This window comes from Aquarana catesbeiana, linkage group LG03, assembly GCF_042186555.1.
Source record: "Aquarana catesbeiana isolate 2022-GZ linkage group LG03, ASM4218655v1, whole genome shotgun sequence".
NCBI lineage: Eukaryota > Metazoa > Chordata > Amphibia > Anura > Ranidae > Aquarana > Aquarana catesbeiana.
The window spans coordinates 126,544,392-126,568,628 of NC_133326.1; the positions used below are offsets into that span (position 1 = coordinate 126,544,392).

Below are 24,237 nucleotides of genomic sequence, written 5' to 3' on the forward strand. Positions count from 1 at the left end.
TAAATTTAGCCTTCAGTGTTGCGCAATTGCACTCTTTAATTTCACCAGTTTAGTATATTCACCCACTGTAGATATGTTTTCCAGCTAGGACAGAAGTGCAAGGGTTACAATAACTGCCTTGGATATCTACTCTGGAGTTCAGCAGCTGCACCTGTAGCATGACATCCCAGCTCTGTCATGCATATTAAATTTTTCCCATACACCTGTGCATTTTTATCCACAATCACTGTGGATGATGTAGGGTTAAGCCCTGCAGAGTAAGCAAACGCGTGTATAAGTCATCACAAGGATGCTGCCCCCCCTCCCTGAGCACCTACTATATAAAGTGACTGAGGGCAGAGAGGAGAGATCAACAAAGGCATCCCTCAGACTATCACATCTCTACAGAGAACACAGCACAGACATGACTGCAGTTCCTGCCATCAGAATCCTGCCCATTGGCTTCCTGGCTAACCTGCTGCTCTTCTCCTTCATCTCGCTCTCTGTTTGCGTGGAGTTCACGGAGGAAACTGGCAAATTAGGCAAAATCAATGTGCTTCAGAGAGCAGGGAATCAGTGGGCAATTGGTGAGTGGAATCTTCATAATAGACACATGCAGACCTATTGACATGCAAGCTATTATTGTATTAAAGGATTAGTGTCAGACAAGGGAAAAGATGGCAAAACTGCTAAATCTATTACAAAGTCATTGTGTTCAAGTAAGAGAAAGTGACATAAAAAGGACTGACTTGACACTTGACAAGAAGATTTCAGCAATAGGCTGGTCACACAATCTGACAACAATGGCTTATTGTTGAGTCAAGTTATAGGATTGTTGAATAGTCAGTCCAGTTTATAATATACAGTTAACACTGATTTTTTAAAAAAAATCCCTATAGTAAAATGAAATGTTAAATTTCTGAAAAAAGAAATTGTCACCCCAAAAAAGGACTTACTGAAATGTTATTTTTTATATAAGTAGAATACTGTACGTATCTACATGTTGCACAATAACTTTCTGTAACAACATGATTGAATGACTAGGGCATCATAAAAAAAACAATATATACGTAACTATTGTCTAAATTTTCTTTTTCAACTTTAAGGTGTTTGTAACCATATAGTGTGCTTACAACAACACATTTGAGTACTGACTGTGATGCTTTTTTTTGTTTGCACTAACTCATTTTTAGGAAAAGCTTTTGGGTATATTTCCTTACTCTAAGGTCCAAGCAGTACTCAATTGTGTTGTTTCTACATTATAACAATATGTTTTGGATGATGCAAGGTAAGACCAGTCATTTTCACTGTATGTTGATTCTATAAAGTTATTTTGAATGAAGGATATATTACTATTAAATATAACAGAAAACATTACAGGAACAGGCTTGGACAATATATATGAACAGCTAGTTATCTAAACAAAAAGGATGGGGTTCTCTAGTTATTTGACATTAGGTTCTAAAAATCTGTGGAAGGTTTTAGATGAATTTATATACTGATATGCTATATAAATCTGTGTGGCCGATAATTAAAAATGGTTTTTAAGTTAAAGTTTTCCTGCAACCTTAGACTACACAGATTCTACTACTTTAGTGATAATGCAAACTTATGGAAAAAATACATCCTCCTACTGTAGTTACATTATACATACATGAATATCTTCCTAAAATGCTGATCCTGAGTTTAGATGGTGTTATGAAATAAACCTGCTTGTGCGCAGCTTCTGCCACATTATTGTCCTATGTTCCATCCTGAGCAGAAAACAAATCCAGGAGGACTCCCACTAATTACAAAGCAGGGAGATTAAGTAACATTTTTAATAGCTGCATATTGCTTGCAGGCAGAAAAAAGGAAAGTGGGAAAAAATATTATGTTCCAAAAGTGTTTTTGTACTTCACACAAAAAGAACATAATTATTTTGGTTGTATTAATTTCAGCCCCAGACTTTTTTTTTAAACAGGGTCCCTTGAGGTTCCTTAAACAAGGAGCAATTTCTGCTTCTCAAATAAGTTTCCGCTGACACCAATGATCGTTTTAGCTTTCTGTAATTGGGGGATAATTTATACCGATCACAAATGTAAGGAGCATTCTTCCCACTGATCACACTAATGTACCAAGAGTTGTAGATATAGTATGCGTTAGCAGGGGTTCTCTGAGACAAGAAAGTTATTGCAAGGACTCCTCCATGTTAAAAAGGTTGAGAAAGTCTGGTTTACCCTGTTTCCTAATATCCAAACAAGAAACAGAAAAGTAAATCTAAGTTAATTAACCATAAAACGGGGAATATACATTCAACTGTGCTCTGGTCAGCTTTAAATGTGCAACCCTTCCCAGCGACTCAGGACCAGTGACCACAAATATTTAGTTTTTGGCTTAGGAGCTCCCCTTTGTCCTTTTTCATCATCTTGGTTTTTCCCTTGATAGGTATTTTGTTTTAGACAAGAATTTATATGAACTATAGATATGATTCACTTTCTTAAGTAACTGTTAAGTAACAACCTAAGTAATTGATCTAGCTTTGCACCCAGCCCTCCTTCTTCCTCATAATGGGCTTCAGCTGGCCATGGTAGAGTAGGAAATTTGGACAAGGGTCACTAGTGCAAGATGCCAGTTAACATACCAGTACATCTTTGATATGTGATAGGGAAAGGAAACCTATACAAAAACATGAACTGGATATTTCAATTGTGTCTCAAAGGGCAATTAAACCCAGGACCATACCAAGGCAAAGCAAGGTATTAACCACTTAGTCAACATGATATAGTATTTATTACGCTCGTGTATGCAGTGATCCACCATAAAACAAACCAATTGCAACATGTATTTCACCTGATTACTGTTACACTAGAAATGACTTGTACCTATGCAATACAATTAGTGTAATCGTGACTATTTTAAATGTTTAATACACAAGCAATTTGAGCTCTATTCTCTGTAACATATTATTATCTAAACATATTAGCCATTACCTAATGCACCTTAAACAGCATTGTATGAAAGACTTGATAAACCATTTGTAAATCTTCATGGAAACATGTGTAGAGTGTATTATAATGTTTAATATGTAGATTAAATCTTTCTATCCACAAAGATATACTGTGGCATGTTTGTTTACCCTACGCCCACGTACACAGCATTGGGGTTGATTTACCAAAAGGGGGGGTTTTCCGGCGCTCCGCAACATGTGATGTCTAAGGTAAATAGTACAATGGTAGCTATAATAGCACATTAAAATAAGGCAGGTAAATTCTAGAATGAGGAGGCAGCCATCCTCAGAGGGTGTCCATTACCTCTACTATCCCTGCATTATCCCCAACACCAGCCTGGACGTTTGCCGTGCATCAGTGACGTCATTTCCTCTTCTGCACTCCAGAGTGGTCAGTGTGGAGCTTTCCATGCACTGGATGCAGTGGTTCAGCCTGTGTACAGACTCCACACCCAGACACCTGAAGGAATGAAATCCGAGCCGGAAACAAGATCACAGCACATCCCAGGACACTTTTAAATCTCAAAGAAACACCTCCACCCTGCAAACCAGTAAGTGTAATTGTTACACTAACTTTTATTTTTGCATAAACAAGCTACCACAGTTGGCACCTCCACACCCCTCCTTTTTTCAGGGTTGATTTACCAAAACTGAAGAGTGTAAAATCTGGTGCAAGTCTGCATAGACAACGATCAGCTTTTACGTTTTATTGATCCAGTCCAATGCAGAGGGTTTCTCAACCAGGTTGAGATATACTTTGAGATGCTGCCCCAGGTGCTTCCCACAGATAGAAGCAAAGTAGGTTTTGTGATATCTTTGCTTTCTGAGAGAGCCTTGGCCTGGGCAAACCTTCTATGGGAGACGCAAAAACCTGTTGTCTTGAGTTACCCTGAGTTTTTGGCTTCTTTTAAAGGGTATCTGACGTTCCTGCACGCTCCACTTCTGCTGCCAAGTGCCTCATGTCCATCAAACAGAGTACGAGAACTGTTGCCGATTTCGCCATTGAATTCCGTACACTGGCAGCAGAGGTTGCATGGAACAATGAGGCCCTCGTGGCTACTTTTTCTCATGGTCTCTCGGATACCATCAAGGATGAGATAGCAGCCCAAGATATACCCACTGAGCTGGAGAAGTTGATCGTGTTTGCCAATCTCATTGACTCCAGATTTAGAGAAAGACTCTCTTTTAAGGAGCGCTTGCAGAAGCCTCCTGTACATTTGTCTCCGAGCTTTGCAGTCCTACCCGTGCCTCCCTCACCTCCCTTGCCTCCTGGTATCGAGTTGGTCAGTGAAGATGAACCCATGCACTTGGGCTTCACGTGTCTCTCTGCGGATGAGAGAACCCTTAGGAGGAGGGAGAGATTGTGCCTTTATTGTGGCCAGGCAGGTCACTTTTTGAAGTTTTGTACTACCCATCCAGGGAACGCCCGAACCTTGAGGTCTTATCATGGACAGACCTTAGTTGGCGTTGTTTCGTCCCCAGTTATCCAGAAGATAAGCCCCTGGTTTCGGTTACCCTTTCTTGGGCTGAGTCGTCCGTCGAGATACAGGCTTTAATCGACTCTGGGGCTGCAGGCCTGTTCATTGATACTGCCTTTGTATCGAAGCACTCGATTCCGCTGCAGCTGCGTGACACTCCACTTGCCATTTAGGCTCTTGACGGGAGACCTCTACAGCCTGCCCATGTGAGTCATGAGACGGTTCCGTTGTCCATGATAGTAGGGGCTCTTCACCATGAGATAATCCAATTCCAAGTTATTTCCTCACCAAGTTTCCGCTGGTTATTGGTTATCCTTGGTTACAGAGGCACAGCCCCTCTTTTGATTGGCTCCATGCTGAGGTTCTCTCCTGGTTGTCACAATGCAGTAAGACATGCTTCCAGAAGGTAGATAAGGTCCTGTGCACCTCTTCACTCTCCTCCCTGCCGGAGGAGTACCGCAATTTTAGCTATGTCTTTGACAAAGGTCAAACCGGTAGTTTGCCTCCAAACCCCGGTCATATGATTGCGCAATTGACTTTCAACCTGGTGCCATACCCCCTAGTGGCCGGGTTTATCCTTTGTCGGTCTTGGAGGATAAGGCCATGGAGGAGTATAGTGCAGACGCACTTTCTCGAGGTTTCATCTGCAAATCCTCGTCTCCTGCTGGTGCTGGTTTCTTCTTTGTGAAGAAGAAGAGTGGTGAACTGAGACCTTGTATTGATTATAGGGGTCTCAATCGTTTTACGATTAAGAATGCCTATCCGAGTCTGTTGATTATTTGACAACCTCAAGGGAGCAACGGTTTTCACAAAGCTTGATTTGAGAGGGGCATATAATCTTGTGAGGATTAAGGAGGGTGGCGAGTGGAAATGGCGTTTAATACCAGAACAGGTCATTATGAGTACCTCATAATACCTTTTGGCCTTTGTAAGGCCCCGGCAGTTTTCCAGGAATTTATTAACGATGTCCTCTGAGATTTGTTGCAGTTATGTGTGGTGATTTATCTCGACGATATCCTCATATTTTTCAAGTCCTTGGAGAGCCACCACACAGATGTCTGTCGTGTGCTTCAGAAACTAAGAGAGAACAATCTCTATTGTAAATTGGAGAAGTGTGAATTCCATTGTGAACAGGATAAATTCCTGGGTTATGTAATTTCCACTGCTGGTTTTTCGATGGACCCAGAGAAACTATCAGCAGTCCTATAGTGGCCCCGAGCCATGGGTTTATGTCCCCTGCAGCATTTTCTTGGCTTTGCCAACTATTATCAGAAGTTCGTAACTTCTTGTCTCTGGTCAAGCCCCTGACTGATGTGACCAGAAAGGGCGGTAGCCCACAGAGTTCGTCTCCGGAGTCCATTAAGGCCTTTGAGAGTCTCAAAGCTGCCTTTGTTTCTGCTCCAGTGTTGGCACATCCTGATCCTACATTACCTTTTATCCTTGAGGTTGATGCTTCTGAGACTTGAGTTGGCGCCCTTCTGTCTCAATGTCCTACCTGCAATTAGGAGACTGGTAACAGAGAGCTGTTAGCGATCATTTTAGCCCTGAAAAAATGGAGACATCTCCTCGAAGGTACCACTGTGCCGGTTCTCATTCTTACTGACCCTAAGAATCTCACATTCTTGTTTGAGGCTAAACAACTCTCTACCAGAATGGCGCAATGGGCTCTTTTCTTGTCTAGTTTCAATTACATTGCCTCATTCTTACCCGGTACCAAGAATGTAAGGGCTGACGCTTTGTCACGACAATTTTCCTCCACTTCCAAGATGGAGCCGGTTCTGGTTCCTGTGATTCCTTCTGATAGTATTCTGGCTACGGTTCGCACCAGGCTCACTTCTCCTTTGGGTGACAAAATTCTTGCTGCTCAGGTCCATGCTCCTCCTGAGAAATCTTGTGACCACTCCTTTGTCCCAGAGAGGACACCCAGACATAACCCACTGGGAGATACAATCTGCAGCTGCTTGCTCCTCCACTTCAAAGGCATTCACCGATATACATTTAATATATTCCACAATCACATGAATCAGCTTAAATTCATCTGGAACTTATTTATTTTTAAAAACATTCAAAACACTTACATTTTGTTGTGTCTCCACTGACACCAGTATTAAAAGCACAATCATATAGCCAAATCACCTCCAGCCGCGAGCACGATCTCAACATGCGTGGTGATGTCACGTCCTAGCCCCGCCCTACGTGTTTTGTCATTCGACATCCTCTAGCAGCTGAAGGCATACTTGAAGAGGAGTGTTTACAGGCAAAAAAAAATTGAAAAAAATTCCAATGGCTAGATTAAAATAATATTCCGTCCAGTACAATGCATTTATGCTCAATGTCATACACGTATAAACTTGCGTACATACGTGCATGAACATGCCTGTATACGTGCATAAACCCACATACATACACAAGCTTACATTTTGGCAAAAAAAATGCAGCATATTTGGAGTATAAATTCATACATCCATGTGCATGAGGCCACAAAGTAACACTGACACCATACAGATAAATATCTGTAGCATACTAGGGGTAAATGTGTGGTTCAAAATCTCAATAGGAGCAGAGGACAGCTATCTTTTAAGTCACAATCATGCTGCAAGGCTGCAATAGATATAGGACAACAGTCTGACATTCTGGTGTAATCTGAATATCACAAAAATTATTTTTGTAAGCAATCCACATGTGAACATTCAGATTTAAATTGTCTTGCCATCCATTGGACAGGGAGTGTGCAGGAACCATCATGATCAGTTTTATCTAGAAAAATAATAGCGATCGTTCCAGGAAATTAATTTCTGTTTTCCCAGTGTTTCTATTTTAGTGAAACATGTTATCAAATAATATTGCAAATAAAACCATTTTTTACTTCTAGGCAGAATCACTTGTATCAAAGTTATTTTTTCTCATCAGTGTAAAATGTAAAATATAATTTGGTATAGGGGTGGCCACAATGTTCTTCTTTGCAGGATTATTTTATGCATTTGAGAATGTGATAACAGGTTGAGGTGAGTTTGAATGTACATGGCACCATTATATACAGTTAGAAATTCATGTACTGTATTCCAACTTTTTTTTACGTTTAGGATAGCCTGGAAAATTGTGAGAGCCTCTGCCATGTTTTTACAGATATTTGGGTTTAAAGTATAACTAAAAGGCAAATCTTTTTTTTTAGTCTTGCATAGAGTAGAGATAGATTAGAACACCAGTCAGTTTTTATTGCTGTATGTGCCCCTGTTAAGGAGATTTAACCACCTCGCACACATTTTAGCCCAATGACGGCTACAGCCTGGGCCTCGATTGCCGGGAGGCCATCAATAGATGGCCTCCCGTGCATGAGCTGCCTGCGGGCCGCCTGGGGAATGCACGCAGCGCACTCTGTGATCACCGAGTCAATGAGACTCAGCTGATCACAGATCGGAATAAAAGGCCGAACCTGGCCCCTTACCACATGATCAGCTGTCAGCCAATGACAGCTGATCACATGATGTAAACAAAAGACCGGCAAACCAGCAGCCTGAGGGAAAAAAAAAGCTGATCACCGGCTTCTGACAGAGGGACTATCAGTGCTGCCTATCAGTGCTGCCTATCAGTGGTGCCCACCAGTGGCCCCTATCAGTGCCGCCTATCGGTGCCCTTCAGTGCCACCCATCAGTGCTACCTCTCGGCACCACCTATCAGTGCTACCTTTCAGTGCCACCTACCAGTGCTGCCTTATCAGTACCCATCAGTGCAGCCTATCAGTGCCCATCAGTGCAGCCCATCAGCGCACATCAATTAAAGTGAAAAATTACCTGTTTTCAAAATTTTATAACAATCTGAGACAGTTTTTCTTTTTTCAAAATTTTCAGTCTATTTTTGTTTTGTTTTTTTTAGCAAAAAATGAAAAACCCAGCAGTGATTAAATACCACCAAAAAAAAATCTCTATTTGTGGGGGAAAAAAATGATAAAAATTTCATTTGGGTACAGTGTTGCATGACTGCGCAATTGTCATTCAAAGTGTGAGAGCACTGAAAGCTGAAAATTGGCCTTGGCAGGAAGGGGGTTTAAGCAGTGGCGGCTGGTGAAGTTTTAGGATGGGGGAGACCCCTTCTTTTTTGACCCCTCCCACTTCTCATAAGCCCCACCCCTTATAGAATCTACTCACTCTGTCCCCTGTATTCCACTTGCTTCCACCCATAGTGTCAGGAGTATACAGCTCAGCATCACAGCACAGAGTATACAGCCCAGCATCACAGCACAGAGTATACAGCCCAGCATCACAGCACAGAGTATACAGCCCCAGCATCACAGCACAGATTATACAGCCCCAGCATCACAGCACAGAGTATACAGCCCCAGCATCACAGTACAGAGTATACAAGCCCAGCATCACAGGACAGAGCATACAGCCCCACACCGGAGGACAGTGTATACAGCCCCCGCATCACAGGACAGAGTATACAGCTCAGCATCACAGGACAGAGTATACAGCCACAGCATCACAGGACAGAGTATACAGCAGAAAAGACAGAAAAAAGTATGGAAACCAAACTAGACAATAAGAAAAGCCAGACACTCATCTACTCACCCTGTGGATGGGTGGGGCTCAGTGGCTGACCATACGATAAAGAGAAGAAACGACACCAGAGAAAGTAAGGGTGTAGAAAAAGATACCACATATAGAGCCACAGAGATATAGTTTCTGGAATAATATCTAGTTCATTATAACAAAATAAATGTATTAATTGTATAAATACACAATAGTTGATTACACAGAATATAAAATCAATGAACCTCCACCGTTCACTATCTAATGATAATGTTGTCAATGACCAGACAGACTAACAGACTAGCAAACATATAAGTGAACGTATTCACTACACATGCATAAATATATGGGCCATAGAAATGCTATATGAATGTAAGCAATGTGGCAACATCTGACGTAGAGTCAGGCAGTCCTATTATGGAAGGATAGAAAACTAGCAAAAAATTGTATAACTCAAAGTCATTCAAAATTGTAAGATTGACACATGAGGTGATTCCTCGCTCAGCTGTTTGATATTCACTTCTATTGAACACTATTGCTTTTTCCATCATAAGTGAAATGGACTACTGAACATCTGTAGCATACTATTGTCTACATCTCAGGTAAGGTAGATTACACTATATACCTACCCGCTATGCTCCTGTTATCCAGTCAATTTGGTCTCTGCAACTAATGACCGTGTGCAGGCTATTTTCCTGTGCCCTATGGATTGCAACATATTTTAGTGCTCACGAAATGGATATTCATTTGCTTTAAACCAATATGCCAATATCCCTTTGCCGTATACCCCCAACAGCCATCAAAAGCTTGTTTTGGCAATAATTTCCAATCTTACGATTTTGAATGACTTTGAGTTATACAAGTTTTTGCTATTTTTCTATCCTTCCATAATAGGACTGCCTGCCTCTATGTCTGATATTGCCACATTGCTTACATTCATATAGCATTTCTATGGCCCATATATTTATGCACGTGTAGTAAATATGTTTCATTACATGTTTGTTAGTCTGTCTGTATTTGTCTGGTCATTGACAACGTTGTCATTAGATGGTGAATGGTGGAGGTTCATTGATTTTATATTCTGTGTAATCTACTATTGTGTATTTATACAATACATTTCTATTTTGTTATAATTAACTAGGTATTATTTCAGACACTATATCTATGTGGCTCTATATGTGGTATCTTTTTCTAAACCCTTTCTTTCACTGGTGTCGATTATTCTCTTTGACAGAGTATACAGCCCCAGCATCACAGGAAAGAGTTTACAGCCCCAGCATCACAGGACAGACTATACAGCCCCAGCATCATAGAACAGAGTATACAGCCCCAGCATCACAGGACAGAGTATACAGCCCCAGCATGACAGGACAGAATATATAGCCCCAGCATCACAGGACATATTATACAGCCCCAGCATCACAGGACAGAGTGTAAAGCTCAGCCTCACAGATCAGGGTATATAGTGCAGCCTCAGTCACAGATCAGGGTATATAGTGCAGCCCCAGTACAGATGAGGGTATATAGTGTAGCCTCAGTCACAGATCAGGGTATATAGTGCAGCCTCAGTCACAGATATATTACACCCTCCTGTACATATTATCCCCCTGTACATTTTACCCCCCCTGTACATATTATCCCCTTCTGTACATACTACCCCTCTCCCTGTACATATTACCCCCTGTACATATTACCCCCTCCTGTACATTTTATTACCCCCCTGTACATATTAACCCCTCCTGTACATATTAACCCCCTCCCTGTACATATTAGCCCCTCCTGAACATATTATCCCCTTCTGTACATATTACCACCTCCTGTACATATTACACCCTCCTTTTACATATTACCCCTCCCGATACATATTACCCCTCCCTGTACATATTACCCCCTCCTGTACATATTACCCCCTCCCGTACATATTACCCCCTCCCTGTACATATTACACCCACCTGTACATATTAACCCCCCTCCATGTACATATAACCTGCTCCTGTATATATGAACCTCCCTCCCTGTACATATTACCCCTCCCTGTACATATTACCCCCCTGTACATATTACCCCCTCCTGTACATATTACCCCCCTCACTGTACATATTACCCCCCCAGTACATATTATCCCCTCCTGTACATATTACCCCCTCCTGTACATATTACAGCCCCTCCCTGTACGTATTACCCCCTGTACATATTACCCCCTCCTGTACATTTTATTACCCCCTCTACATATTACCCCCTCCTGTACATATTACCCCCTCCTGTACATATTACTCCCCTGTACATATTACCCCCATACATATTACCCCCTCCCCTGTACATATTAACCCCCCCTCCCTGTATGTAGTACACCCTCCCTGTACACAATACCCCCTCTTCTCCACATTTACCCCCCTTCCTTTTACACATCACCCTCATGCATTGCATCCTCCATGTACACATTGACCCCATCCCCCTACACATTGCCTTCGTCCACTGTCTCCAAAAATATGGCTGAGATGTTGCAGTAATTACTGCTCAGCCTGGCAGGGGTTAAAGATGATGCTGTCTCACTGACTCACATTCTCTCTCCTCACATTCTTGAGATCCCCAATCTGCCGACCTGTCAGTTCCTTGGAGTACACAGCCAGGACGGCAGAGCTGAGAAAAGTCCCATAACAACTCACTAAAGCCAGAGTACTATGTGCCGATTGGAGGCTTCCCATAGAGAGGTCTGATGCTTACCTGGGGGCACTCACAGCGGGAGAGATGTCCACCTGGAGCACGCCTATGTGTAGGAAGTGGAGGACAGGGAGGAGGTAGGCTAGGAGTAGCAAGAGCTGCTCCGTACTGCCATAGCGAGTGACGCCACTGCTCTCCACACAGAAGTGAGCAGGGAAATCAGAAGTGATGCGGCAGTGGCTGCAAAAAGCACCGCCCAGTCTTTCTCTGTTCCCGCCAATTAAAAATCGTATTCCCATAGACTGCCATATGTCCAGCGCCTGGACACTCTTAAAGGGCATTTTTAAAAAAAAATGTATTTATTTATTTTTTACTTGGGGGGGTGGTGCCCATGCGCCCCCTATGGACGGGCCGCTACTGGGTTTAAGTGCCCAGTCAGCAAGTGGTTAACCTCTCTATGTGTCCTGTTTACCATTATCATTGAAAGTAAAAGAAAATTTGGGGTTTCATAGTTGATAAGGTTGACTAAAGACACTAGTCCATCCAGTTCAACCTGTGTAGGTGTACGTGAGTCAATGTCGGTAATCATTTTCTATATCCCTGTAACTTGTTTTCACTAAGATGCACATCCAAGAGTCTTTTAAAACTATCAATATTTGGGTTGTCCCCAGAAAAATAATAGAGGGGAAAGGTTAGAATGGGGACACTAGTTCTAATGACAGGAAATTCCTCTCACTTCCTGTTTGGCTATGAGACACAGATGGTGAAAATAAATTGACAGGGGTTATAACCCTCCCTTACTCTATCCAAAATGAAAAAATATGTGCCTATAGTTCTACTTTAAGCTTACCACACATATTACAATCTGACTGATTGGATACAAATTGAGTGGACGGTTTAGGTAGGTCTTCATATTACATAGTTTGATAAATCTCCAGAGGTTGTGTAGAGATTGTACAGTTAGACCTTAAATGTAATAGTCAAAATAGTACAGATCAGAAACATAGTCAAAACCAAAGCCAGGGTTCAGAAACCAAAATGGGTAATCAGACAAGCCAGTAATCAGGGAACCAGGGATCAGTGTAGTTGGAAGTCAAAGATCAGGATCAGGAACCAAAAGGAATGTCAGCCGGGCAAAGTCTTTAACAGTAACTCAGCAGAGACACTCAGGATATGTTGACCAAGGCAAAGGCATGAAAGAAATGAACAAGGCAATTTAAATAGCCAGAAGGGGCTGGCTGTAGGCTGGACTGATGAGCAGGTAATGATAACCAGATGAGCCACTGTGGAAACAATGAGTGCTGACAATCATCCGACAGCTGAGTAGCCTGAGCACAGAGAAGAGAGCTGCTAAGAGCCCAGCCCTGACACCATGTCATTCAGTTATACACCAGAATCAACGCCCTCTTAAATGCAACTTAATTTACAACCTCTGGTAAAGGAAACTAGGGCCTTTCTAAAGGATACCAAACATACCCTACAGTTTCTAAAAGAATGTGAAAGGAGTGAAGATATGGTGATGGCTACCGTTGATGTGGCCTCATTGTATACCAATATTGACCATCAGGGGGCTATGAAAGCGGTTAAGTGGGCTTTGAAAAAGAATACCAATATAGAACGTAAACATCGTAGATTTATTCTTAAGAGTTTAGATTTTTGCCTAAAACACAACTATTTCTGGTATGAAGACATCTATTACTTACAAATAAGAGGCGTCGCTATGGGCGCAAATCTTTATATGTCAAAATGGGTGGAGGAAGGTGTTTTATATGATCCGGATCCAAGGCTTATATTATACAGACGCTTCATTAATGATATACTATTGATATGGAAAGGGGATACTGAAGGTATAGATGGCCTATCCATGAATGACAATCCATGAATGACAATGATCGAAACATTAGGTTAACATGGGATATCAGTAAAGAAAGCATTCCTTTTGCTGGATTTAGAGATCAAATATACTTATTTGGTATAGAAACAAAAATGTACTTTAAGGACATGGATCGCAATTCATATACCCCCACCACTAGCTGTCACCATAAACCCTGGATAAATAATATCCCCAGAGGACAGTTCATGCGAGTAAGAAAGAATTGTACGAGAAAAGAGGACTATGAGGTACGATCAGATAAATTAAGTAAAATGTTTAGGAAAAAGGGGTATCAAGCTGGTTTTCTGGAATCAGAAAGAGGGAAAATTAGAGATGTAAACAGGGATAGCCTGTTAAGGGATAAAGATACAAGTGATGATACCAATGATGATATGGGTACCTTTATTATCCTAGACTATAATTTACAGAATGAGGATGTGGAAAGGATTATTAATAGATACTGGGGTGTCCTCAAACAATATCCACATTTAAAAGGAAGTATACCCGATAAACCAAACATTGTATACAAGCGAGCCCCTATCTTAACCACTTCAATACAGGGCACTTAGACACCCTCCTGCCCAGACCAATTTTCAGCTTTCAGTGCTGTCGCAGTTTGAATGACAATTGCGCGGTCATGCTTCACTGTACCCAAACTAAATTTTTATCATTTTGTTTGAACAAATAGAGCTTTCTTTTGGTGGTATTTGATCACCTTTGCGGTTTTTATTTTTTGCTAAACAAATAAAAAAAGACCGATAATTTTGAAAAAAATAAAAGTTTTGCTTTTGTTTCTGTTAAAAAAATTTGTAAATAAGTAAGTTTTCTCTTTCACTGATGGGCACTGATAAGGCGGCACTGACAGGCACAGATACGGCGACACCGATGAGGTGGCACCAATGAGCGGGCACTGACGGGCACTGACGATGGGCACTGATATGCGGCACTGATGGGCACTGGTAGGCAGCACTGATGGGTGGCACTGATATGCAGCACTGATGGGCATTGATAGGCGGCACTGATGGGCACTCATGGGTGGCACTGGGTGGCACTGGTTGGCACTGATGGGCACTGATAGGCGACACTGATGGGCACTGAAAGGCAGCACTGATGGGCACTGATAGGGTGTCACTGATAGGTCGCACTGATAGGCAGCACTGCTGGGCACTGATGGGCACTGATAGGTGGCACTGCTGGGCACTGATGGGCACTGATACGTGGCACTGATGGGCACTGATACGCAGCACTTATATGCGGCACTGATAGGCATCCCTGGTGGCACTGGCAGTGGTAGGCATTTGAGTGGGAACTGATTGGCAGCTGCCTGGGCACAGATTGGTAGCTGCCTGGGCACATATTGGTATTTCCCTGGGGGTCTAGGGGGCATACCTGGTGGTCCATTGTGGTGGCCATCCTGGTGGTCCTGGGCGGCTTCCCTTGTGGTCCTGGGTAGGATCTGAGGGTGGACTGTGCTGATAAACAATCAGCACAGACCCCCCCGCCAGGAGAGCAGCCGATCGGCTCTCCTCTACTCGTGTCTGTCAGACGCGAGTGAGGAAAAGCCGATCACCGGCTCTTCCTTTTTACATCGTGATCAGCCGTGATTGGACACGGCTGATCACGTGGTAAAGAGTCTCCATCAGAGACTCTTTACCTAGATCTGTGTTGCAGGGTGTCAGACTGACACCCCGCAACAACGATCGCCGCGATGCGTGCCCTCGGGGCCGCACAGTGACTTGCTATCCTGATCACGTCATATGACGTCCGGTCAGGGATATCAAACCACTTTGCCGCCGTCATTTTGTAATAGGGCGGGCGGCAAGTGGTTAAGGGATAGATTAGTAGTAGTACACAATGTTGTTGAAGCGCCTCCACCTAGGCCGATGATGTTTTGGGACATCAAAGGGTTCCATGGGTGTGGAGGATGCTATAGCTGTGTAAGGGTCCCAAATAATACTAGGAAAGTTAAATCTTTTATTAATCCCAATACCCAGCAGTCGTACACTATTAGAGATGTCATCTCATGTGATACGATTGGAGTTGTATATGCTATTAAATGCCCATGTAACTTAATCTATGTAGGCAGAACCAAAGGTCAGAATGGAAGGTCAGAATGGAAGAACATGTTAGTGCTTGTCAAAACCTTTGCGAATATTCCTATCCATCAGGGTATTTTAGGGATAAGCATAATAAAATCCCGGAAGGCATGCAATGTTGGGGTCTAGAGGCCCCAAAGCGACATTGGAGAGGTTCCAATTATATAAGGGAGATCAGCAAGAAAGAATCTTGGTGGATACACCAATTGGGCTCTCTGGCACCTGGAGGGTTAAACAAATAATTTGATCTGAAAATGTTTTTTGAATAATAACTAAAGGTGAAGGTGGTGGTGGTGGTGGTGGTGGTGGGGGGGGGTTACGATCTATTGCAGTTATGTTGCAGCACCTATGGGGACAATGTACCCCATAATGTGTACATGTTATAAAGGGAGGGGTTCATAGATGCAAGAACATCAGCTTTCATTGGTTTTAAATTAGTGTTATGCATATGGATCATAGCATTAATTTTATTGGTTTTTAATTAATTAGTGGTAATAGTGAGTTCCTAGCAGTTCCTTGATGGTATATTGTGGGGTATATACTTTGTGTGTATATATGTATGTATGTGGGTGTATATAATATATACATATATATATATATATATATATATATATATCTGTGTGTGTGTGTGTGTGTGTGTGTGTGTGTGTGTGTGTGTGTATATATAATATGTGTATTTTTTACAAAAAAATGTTTTTGGTTTCATTTTTATTTTATTTTATTTATTTTCTGATCTATTCACTGATTGCAGTTACATATTTATTGCCAATCGCTGTGTCCGTATTAGATAGGGTTCGCTTAGGTCCTTTTAATGATTTTTAATAATAATTCTGGTGTGTTTATTGATTGCAGCTATTATGCATATACATTGCCAGTTGTTATGTTAATTTAAGTCTGTGCAGCAACATGATTTATTTGTGTATGTGTAATGGCATCTCTGTCAGAAGTAGTGTGTCTTCTCCTATGCATCGTTCTGAGGTTACTTAGAGTACTATGTTTTAATTAACTGCATTGTTTTTTGTAAGGGCCCTTTCACACTGGGGCGGGGGCGGCGTCGGCGGTAAAACGCCGCTATTGTAAGCAGCGATTTACCATCGGTATTCGGCCGCTAGCCGGGGCGGTTTTATCCCCCGCTAGCGGCCGAGAAAGGGTTAAAACCACAGCAAAGAGCCTCTGCAGGTATAGCCGCGGTGCCCCATTGATTTCAATGGGCAGGAGCGGTGAAGGAGCGGTATACACTCCGCTCTGAAGATGCTGCTAGCAGGACTTTTTTTCCCATCCTGCTAGCGCACCGCTCCAGTGTGAAAGCCCTCAGGGCTTTCACACTGGAGAGACAGCAGCGGCTGTTTCAGGTCGGTTTGCAGGCGCTATTATTAGCGCAACAGCGCCTGCAAACCGCCCCAGTGTGAAAGGGCCCTAAGTGAATTGTGGTCCCACTGTGTGGGACCACAGCAAGATGGGGGGGAGCTAATAGGATTCCGTAATTATAAATGGGTGAATAAGGGTGCCAAATCTTTGTGACCATTGATTTCTATGTGATGCTTGGAGTCTACGGATGATAGAGTGTCCATGGTCTACAAGAAAATGGCTGCCGTCAATGTGTTTATTAACTGACATGTAAACCGTCCAATCACAATCCCCCTGAGGAAGATACAATTCATCCCTGTATAGACACGTGTTGGGGAGGAACAGGATGGAGCAGGAGACAGCTGACTTGTCTCAGAAAGGAGACACACACTATTTCGGCTTTTTTGGCATTTTGTTTGGCTTTTTATAAAATGGTACACTGAAGCACCCAGCAAATGTGAGTACCCTGTCAGAGGGGTTATGGTTTAATAATAAAATGTAAGACAAAAGCAAGTCAGCAGACTGGTTGGTGAGTTGAGCTATGGAATTGTTTTTGTCTTACGTGGTTCACAAGCATGTTCTGACTGAACTTAATTGTGAGGTCACACGTTCTAAGGTGAGCTTACACACATAAGGGGGAGCACCTGAGTGAACACAAGAACACGAGTTTTATCACCAGTACAAGCTGTGATTCATTTTGGAATGGACTGCAATATTTAATGATGTTACTATTTATATGAATTTTTGACGCTAATTGTGTGTGCACTTAGATCACAGGATCACTTTAAATATATTTTTTTGCATGTATTTGAATCACTATATTTCATACATGAAGTTTTTGATTTGATTTGATTTTGTATTGACTTTTTGGAGTTTGCACGAAAATGTATAATATACAATTTTATATATATATATATATATATATATATATATATATATATATATATATATATAATATATAATTTATATATTTATTTTACCAGCACGGAGGCACTTTATACATTTCAACACATACGTGGATTTTGAGGTTTGTGATGCTGTGATCACACACTCTATGGTAAAAAAACTTTGTTTGCACGTCAACACATTATTTAAATTTTTTTATTTAGTGTCATTGCATCAAGGCACTCATGCTAACATCCAGATAGTCTGGTATTTATAGAGGAAATGCTGCGTCATTACAGACTAATGTAGTGTGCAGTACAATAATACAGTAGAGCTCTTATGTAAGTAGAATATTTTGGATAAGAGATTAATGAAGTCATTTAATTTTTTCAACAGAATTCTATAGAGTTCTATATAGCTTATAGTAGTCTCTATACAAAGATGTGATTTCTTAGATTTGGATAGAGAGAAAACACAACCTCACCAAAAAGTGATTTCTCCATAGGGCTATATAGGGAATCCACTTCTGGTGACACAGGGTAGTCTGTCTTTCAGCTGTCATGGCTATACACCATATACACTGCTCCTCCACCGCCCGAAAGATGCTGCTTGCTGGACTTTTTCTAACGTCCTGCAAGCACACCGCCCCAGTGTGAAAACACTCTGGCTCTCACACTGGTGCTGCAGGGGAGGCGTTAAGTCTGCCATAATGTGTAAATATGCCTCATCCCTTAACTCCAATGCATTTTGCCAAATTTGTAAGATTTTATCTAAATCTTTCAATTTTTGAAGTTAAAGTCAGAATTTTGCTCATCCCTACAAACCACTACTCATCTTTTATAACGGCTAATGGCTAACAACTATTTTTGCTCCCCACATAAATAAATCCCAAAAAGAAAAACAGTTAGGAGAAAAATACCCTATATGATAAGTCAAAACTATATGTTAATGGGAATTTGGAACTTTCAGTTTTAATTATTATTATTATTTTTATTATAATCATATATTTTGTAATTAAGGCTGAATTCTAATGACTAGATTCAGTAAAGTTTTACAAAGCAGGAATTCTCTTACTAATAAATAATCTGCCATCCTTGTCTCTAGCAAATCAACGTATGCTGGGCTTATTCACTTATTCTTGAAATTGAATTCTCTTATGTTCAGTGACTCTAATGCCCTGTACACACGGTCGGACATTGATCAGACATTCCGACAACAAAATCCATGGATTTTTTCCGACGGATGTTGGCTCAAACTTGTCTTGCATACACACGGTCACACAAAGTTGTCGGAAAATCTGATCTTTCTGAACGCGGTGAGGTAAAACACGTACGTCGGGACTATAAACGGGGCAGTAGCCAATAGCTTTCGTCTCTTAATTTATTCTGAGCATGCGTGCCACTTTGTGCGTCGGATTTGTGTACACACGATCCTAATTTCCGACAACGGATTTTGTTGTCAGAAAATTTTATAGCAAGCTCTCAAACTTTGTGTGTCGGAAATTCCTATGGAAAATGTGTGATGGAGCCTACACACGGTCAGAATTTACAGGGCATTACACGGGGCATTTAAAAAGAGAATCCACTACTTGCCTGGAAGTCACCCCGTAATAAAGGGGGCTCCTGATCATCATAATCCCTTTTTTAAATTTGAATGCAACTGAATATAAAAATACAACCATTTGCATATACTATAGTTTTACTTTATGGTTTTCAGCTTTCCCCAGCAGGTGGCACAACTGTCAATATCTGTAACTAGCTTTGGGTTCTGATAAAACTCTGGTGCATTGGGGGCTCCCTGTGTTTATATGTGGAAGAGTCAAAAATAAGCATGGGATGTTCAATTTTGCCAGTAAATCCCTTTAATGATCAATAAAGAACTGCATTTTTCGCAACCTCACTCATTCTGACAATTGACAGCTATATTTGGTTCAGGTATACTTGGTTTACATGCCTCATTTGCACCCAACTAAAACGAATAAAAATAAGAAGATTACAAAACAGAATGAATCAAATGTAATCATTTTTAGCAGATATATTATTAGCACTCACAGCACCATATGTCATGCTGAAAAATGAATTTCAAGCAGCATTTCTTAAAACAAATTAGCAGTATGAATTAACACCTTATTAATTATTTATATATAGTGCAGCGCTGCTATCTCTCATGTGAATACTACTAAAATAAATACTGATACCAAAAAATATTAAATGCAAAATATCAAATGCAAAATTTCATAAACCAATCATTATAAATAAATAAATTAAATGTCCTTTTGAATAAAGTTCATATGTGAATTGACATATTCACATATGAACTTTATTCAATAGGACATTTAATTTATTTATTTATACAATGATTGGTTTATGAAATTTTGCATTAGATATTTTGCATTTAATGTTTTTTGGTATCAGTATTTATTTTAGTAGTATTCACAGGAGAGATAGCAGTGCTGCACTATATATAAATAATTAATACGTTGTGGGTTGAGGTGGATTCACTGAAAGTGTACAGCAGCTGCGAATAATTAGTTATATTTTCCACAGAATTATACAGTTTGCACTTTGCACTTTAATAAGAGTTAGGGGTGGCGCTGATTGTTTCCTATACCAGTGTTTCTAACCTTTATTCAGTCAAGGCACCCTTTAAAGTTATGCACAATCTTGCGGCAACCCATTCTACAATGTAAAACACTAAACTAATAGTTATATAAAATGCAGCAACATCCACACATGTAGGACACCCAACCTTAGAAGTGATTTATTCTTCCAAAGCAAATACATCTTTGCATTCTGGTACTGACTAGTATTCCAATGTTTCTCTTCTCCCTCAGTTTCTCTCCCTCGGTCAGCTAATGGGACCCCAGTGCTGAGGGAAAGGGGCAGGAAAGGACAAACAAGGATGCTGTGTGGGTGCCCTTAGTCTTTCTTATCAACTGATGACGTAAGGTGCACAATGAAAACCCGTGGCTTTGTGTGACTAAAAGGCAAGCTTCATCCACCCGCTGGCTTACTGTATATACGATTTGTTGGCCAATTTTTAGGCATTTTGCAAAGACACCCCTGAAGAAACCTGAAGGCACCCCAGGGTGCCTGGGCACGCTGGTTGAAAAAAGGCTGTCCTATACACTATGAATTAACACCTGCTTATTAAGCATAAAAGCTTAAAGTGATTGTAAACCCAATGTTTTTATGTTTTTAAAATAATAAACATGTGATACTTACCTTCTCTGTGCAAATGTTTTGCATAGAGCAGCACTGATCCTCCTCTTCTCAGGTCTCTGCTGGTGCTCCTGGCTCCTCTTCTTCTCGGTGTACCACCATAGGAAGCCACTTCCTACGGTGGAACACCTGTGAGCTTGATTCCGAGCCATGCTGTCTTTGTCCATTGACATAGACAACATATCTTGGCCCCGTTCCCTGCTCCCTTGTCACAGGATTTGATTGAAAGCAGCGGGAGCCATTGGCTCCCACTGCTATCAATCTGCCCATTGAGGAGAGAGAGAGAGAGACGCTGCTTTCGCGTACAGAACTGGATCGAGATTGGGCTCAGATAAGTATAATGGGAGGGATGCACACAGAAGGTTTTTACCTTAAAGTGACTCTAAAGGCTGAAGGTTTTTTACCTTCATGCATTGAATGCATGAAGGTATAAAAAAATCCTTTAGTATGCAGCTCACTCGCCTGCCCCCTATTACTTACCAGAGCCCAATCTCGATGTAGTGATATGCCCAACAGCAGCTGCTCTCTTGGCTCCCTGCCTTCTCATTGGCTTAGAGACATTGGCTCCTGCTGCTGTCAATCACAGCCAGTGACGAGGGAGCTGGGCTTGGAAGCGAGCATGCACAAGTGCCCTCACTTTAATTTGAACAACTTAAAACAGAAGAGCTAGCTGTAATGATATAATTACTACAACAATGCTGTAGGAAATAGATAAAACAACACACCAGTTTAACTAACCGATTACAAACTTGGCTTAAAGGGTCAGTTCACTGAAAACTGATTTTATGTTTTTTGGTAGATGCTGTAGCGTTAAACCACCCAGGGGCTGCATTGGTAAGCTCTCTACACTTGAGTTCCTGGAACAAAATGAAGGGTTCTCACACTACCTGTCGGGTTGGTAATTTATTTTAAATTATGGAGAATGCAACAGTAGATGTTAGAACATGTAAAGTGGCTGAATCACCCAAAACTTCCAGGTTTGACAGAAACAGTCATGAATTATGACAGGGAGATCTCACTGTTAGAGTATCTCACCAGGTCCCATCAATAGCTATATATTACTTTTGGTTGGACAGTACACACAGGCCGAATGTTGGGCGACCGACATTTAACCCGTGTGTACTGGAGTTGGTCCAACAGAAGTCTGTCGAAGTAGGATAACTGAAAAGGGTCTGCCGATTTGGCTCCCAATCAGCGCTCTCAGCCAATGGTTGAGAGCGCTGACCAAAGTGTTCTGGGGGGGGGGTGTTCCCCTGTCAGAACACAATAGCAGAGCAGGAGAAATCGCTGTACTAATGCCAGACAGTGGCTCCTCCTGAGCTCTCAATTTTTTTTTTGTTTAGCCCTGTTGGGTTGACCAAGAAAAAACTACTGGTGTGTACTAGGCTTTTTGTTCAAACTTTTAGGTATAAATAGAAATGGAAAATAATCACAGCTGATTAAAGGACAGCAATCCTTGTGTTAAAAAAAAAAAAAGGACAGCAATCCATAGACCATGATATATTCATGTCAATGTTAAACTAGAACATTTCTTTTTTTTTTTTTTTTAATTTTTCCCATATCATTGGAATGTTCACAGCAAGTTGAAAAGTCGTTTTATTTATTTAAATAATGAGTACATGGCATTCACTAAAAAGCTTCAATAATGTAAATGATTTACAGTTGAAAAAAAATATCATGCCCACCCATGTGACCAGTAACCTTTGTGAGACTTACATTACCCAATGGGGACCCACATTTGCATCATATTCATAAACATAAAAAAATGACACCTGTCAAGGACAAGTTACATAGCTTAAAAAAAAAAACTTGGTGTCCTTTTTGGTGTGCTAATGTTTCTTCCTGTGCTCTATTTCCCAGTACAGACTATAACCTTTATTTACTATTTTACAAGTATAATGTCCTTGAAGGCTTTCAAGTATCCAACCTCAGTTAGTTTCCCATTTTATTTGCTGAATATTTGTGTAACAAGGACAGTAAGTATTATTGATAGCTAATTTTTTTTTTTACATGTAACAGTATGGTATCAAACATCTGTGCCCATAAATAAGATCATTTATTAGACTTGTATATCATTTTAGAATATAGTGTTTCTATTATTTAAAAAAAATGTTTTCCATGGTGAAAGATCATGCTTCTGATCATGTAGTGGGATCACCCTTCCCTGTAGCCATCTTAAAGTCGACCTTCATCCTCCAAATCATCCAAAGCTCTGCGCACTGCCATCCCTTCTGCAATATGAATCAGCACTTTTTTGGGCTCTTTACTTTTTTTTTTTTTTTTTGCTTACACTAAAGTTCTGGCCCCATCCATGCACCGTTATTCTCACCTAGGCAAGAAAGATGTGTCCCTGCTGCCTCTGCCTCCTGGGATCCCATGCCATGTCACAAATTACTGGAGGCTGGTGGCATGGGACCCGGGCTGCACCTGATCAGTGAATTACAGCAGGACAATGCTGGATTCGTTGTGTGGGTGAGTATCTGAATCCAGGAAAACTCTGCATGACAAGTAAGCGAAAAAAAAAAGAAGAGGAATCACTGAAGCGCCTCTTTAAGTTACTGTTGTTCTCCCACTGTGTACATGTTTTAATGAATGTAAACAGCTACTAGCTGGTCATGGTAAACCAATGGCTCCAATACTTTCTAGGTAGTGATCCAGAACTAGTAGGTAGAATAGAAGTACTAAGTGCACTTGTTGCATGATTCTTTCAAGTTGGCAAGGCCAGTAACATTTTCAAAAGGAATTCAGCAATGGCCTCTCAGTATAAGTTACTACAGGTTTAGTAGCTGGGCAATATTACCAGGCTTTACCTATAGATGGCACCACAAAAGACAATGGATTTAAATAGTATGTAAATTCTAACCGAACGTCGCTTAATTCATACTTTATGAACTACCATAGCAACAAACTGGGAATATTGCTTGCGGGGTGGAGACTATTTAAGGCAAAATGCAATATGCTTTAATGCAGGTGTTATTTGCCATAATGAACATTACTTTCAGCTCTATGATTGTATTTTTGAAATGATAAATACCAGTTGTTGAGGCCTAGTAAACTGAGCCTCTTATATTAAAAATGAAACAAGCATAGAGGCTACATTGGCAAGCTATGTCCTTTAGGTTTCTTGCCTTCCTCTGCAATGAAGGATCCCTGCTAGATATGGTTTGTGAGCTCACTGT

At 41.1% G+C, this 24,237-nt stretch overlaps 1 protein-coding gene across 1 annotated transcript in view; it reads left to right on the forward strand.

Moving 5' to 3' along the window:
• The first annotated feature begins 318 nt into the window (after positions 1–318).
• Positions 319–24,237, forward strand: part of NMB (neuromedin B) — a 33,079-nt gene continuing 9,160 nt past the window's right edge. Inside the window, exon 1 of the mRNA XM_073623997.1 lies at positions 319–566. Within this exon, the coding sequence (XP_073480098.1) occupies positions 404–566 (163 nt within the window). The 5' untranslated portion in view covers positions 319–403. The remainder of the gene's footprint in view (positions 567–24,237) is intronic.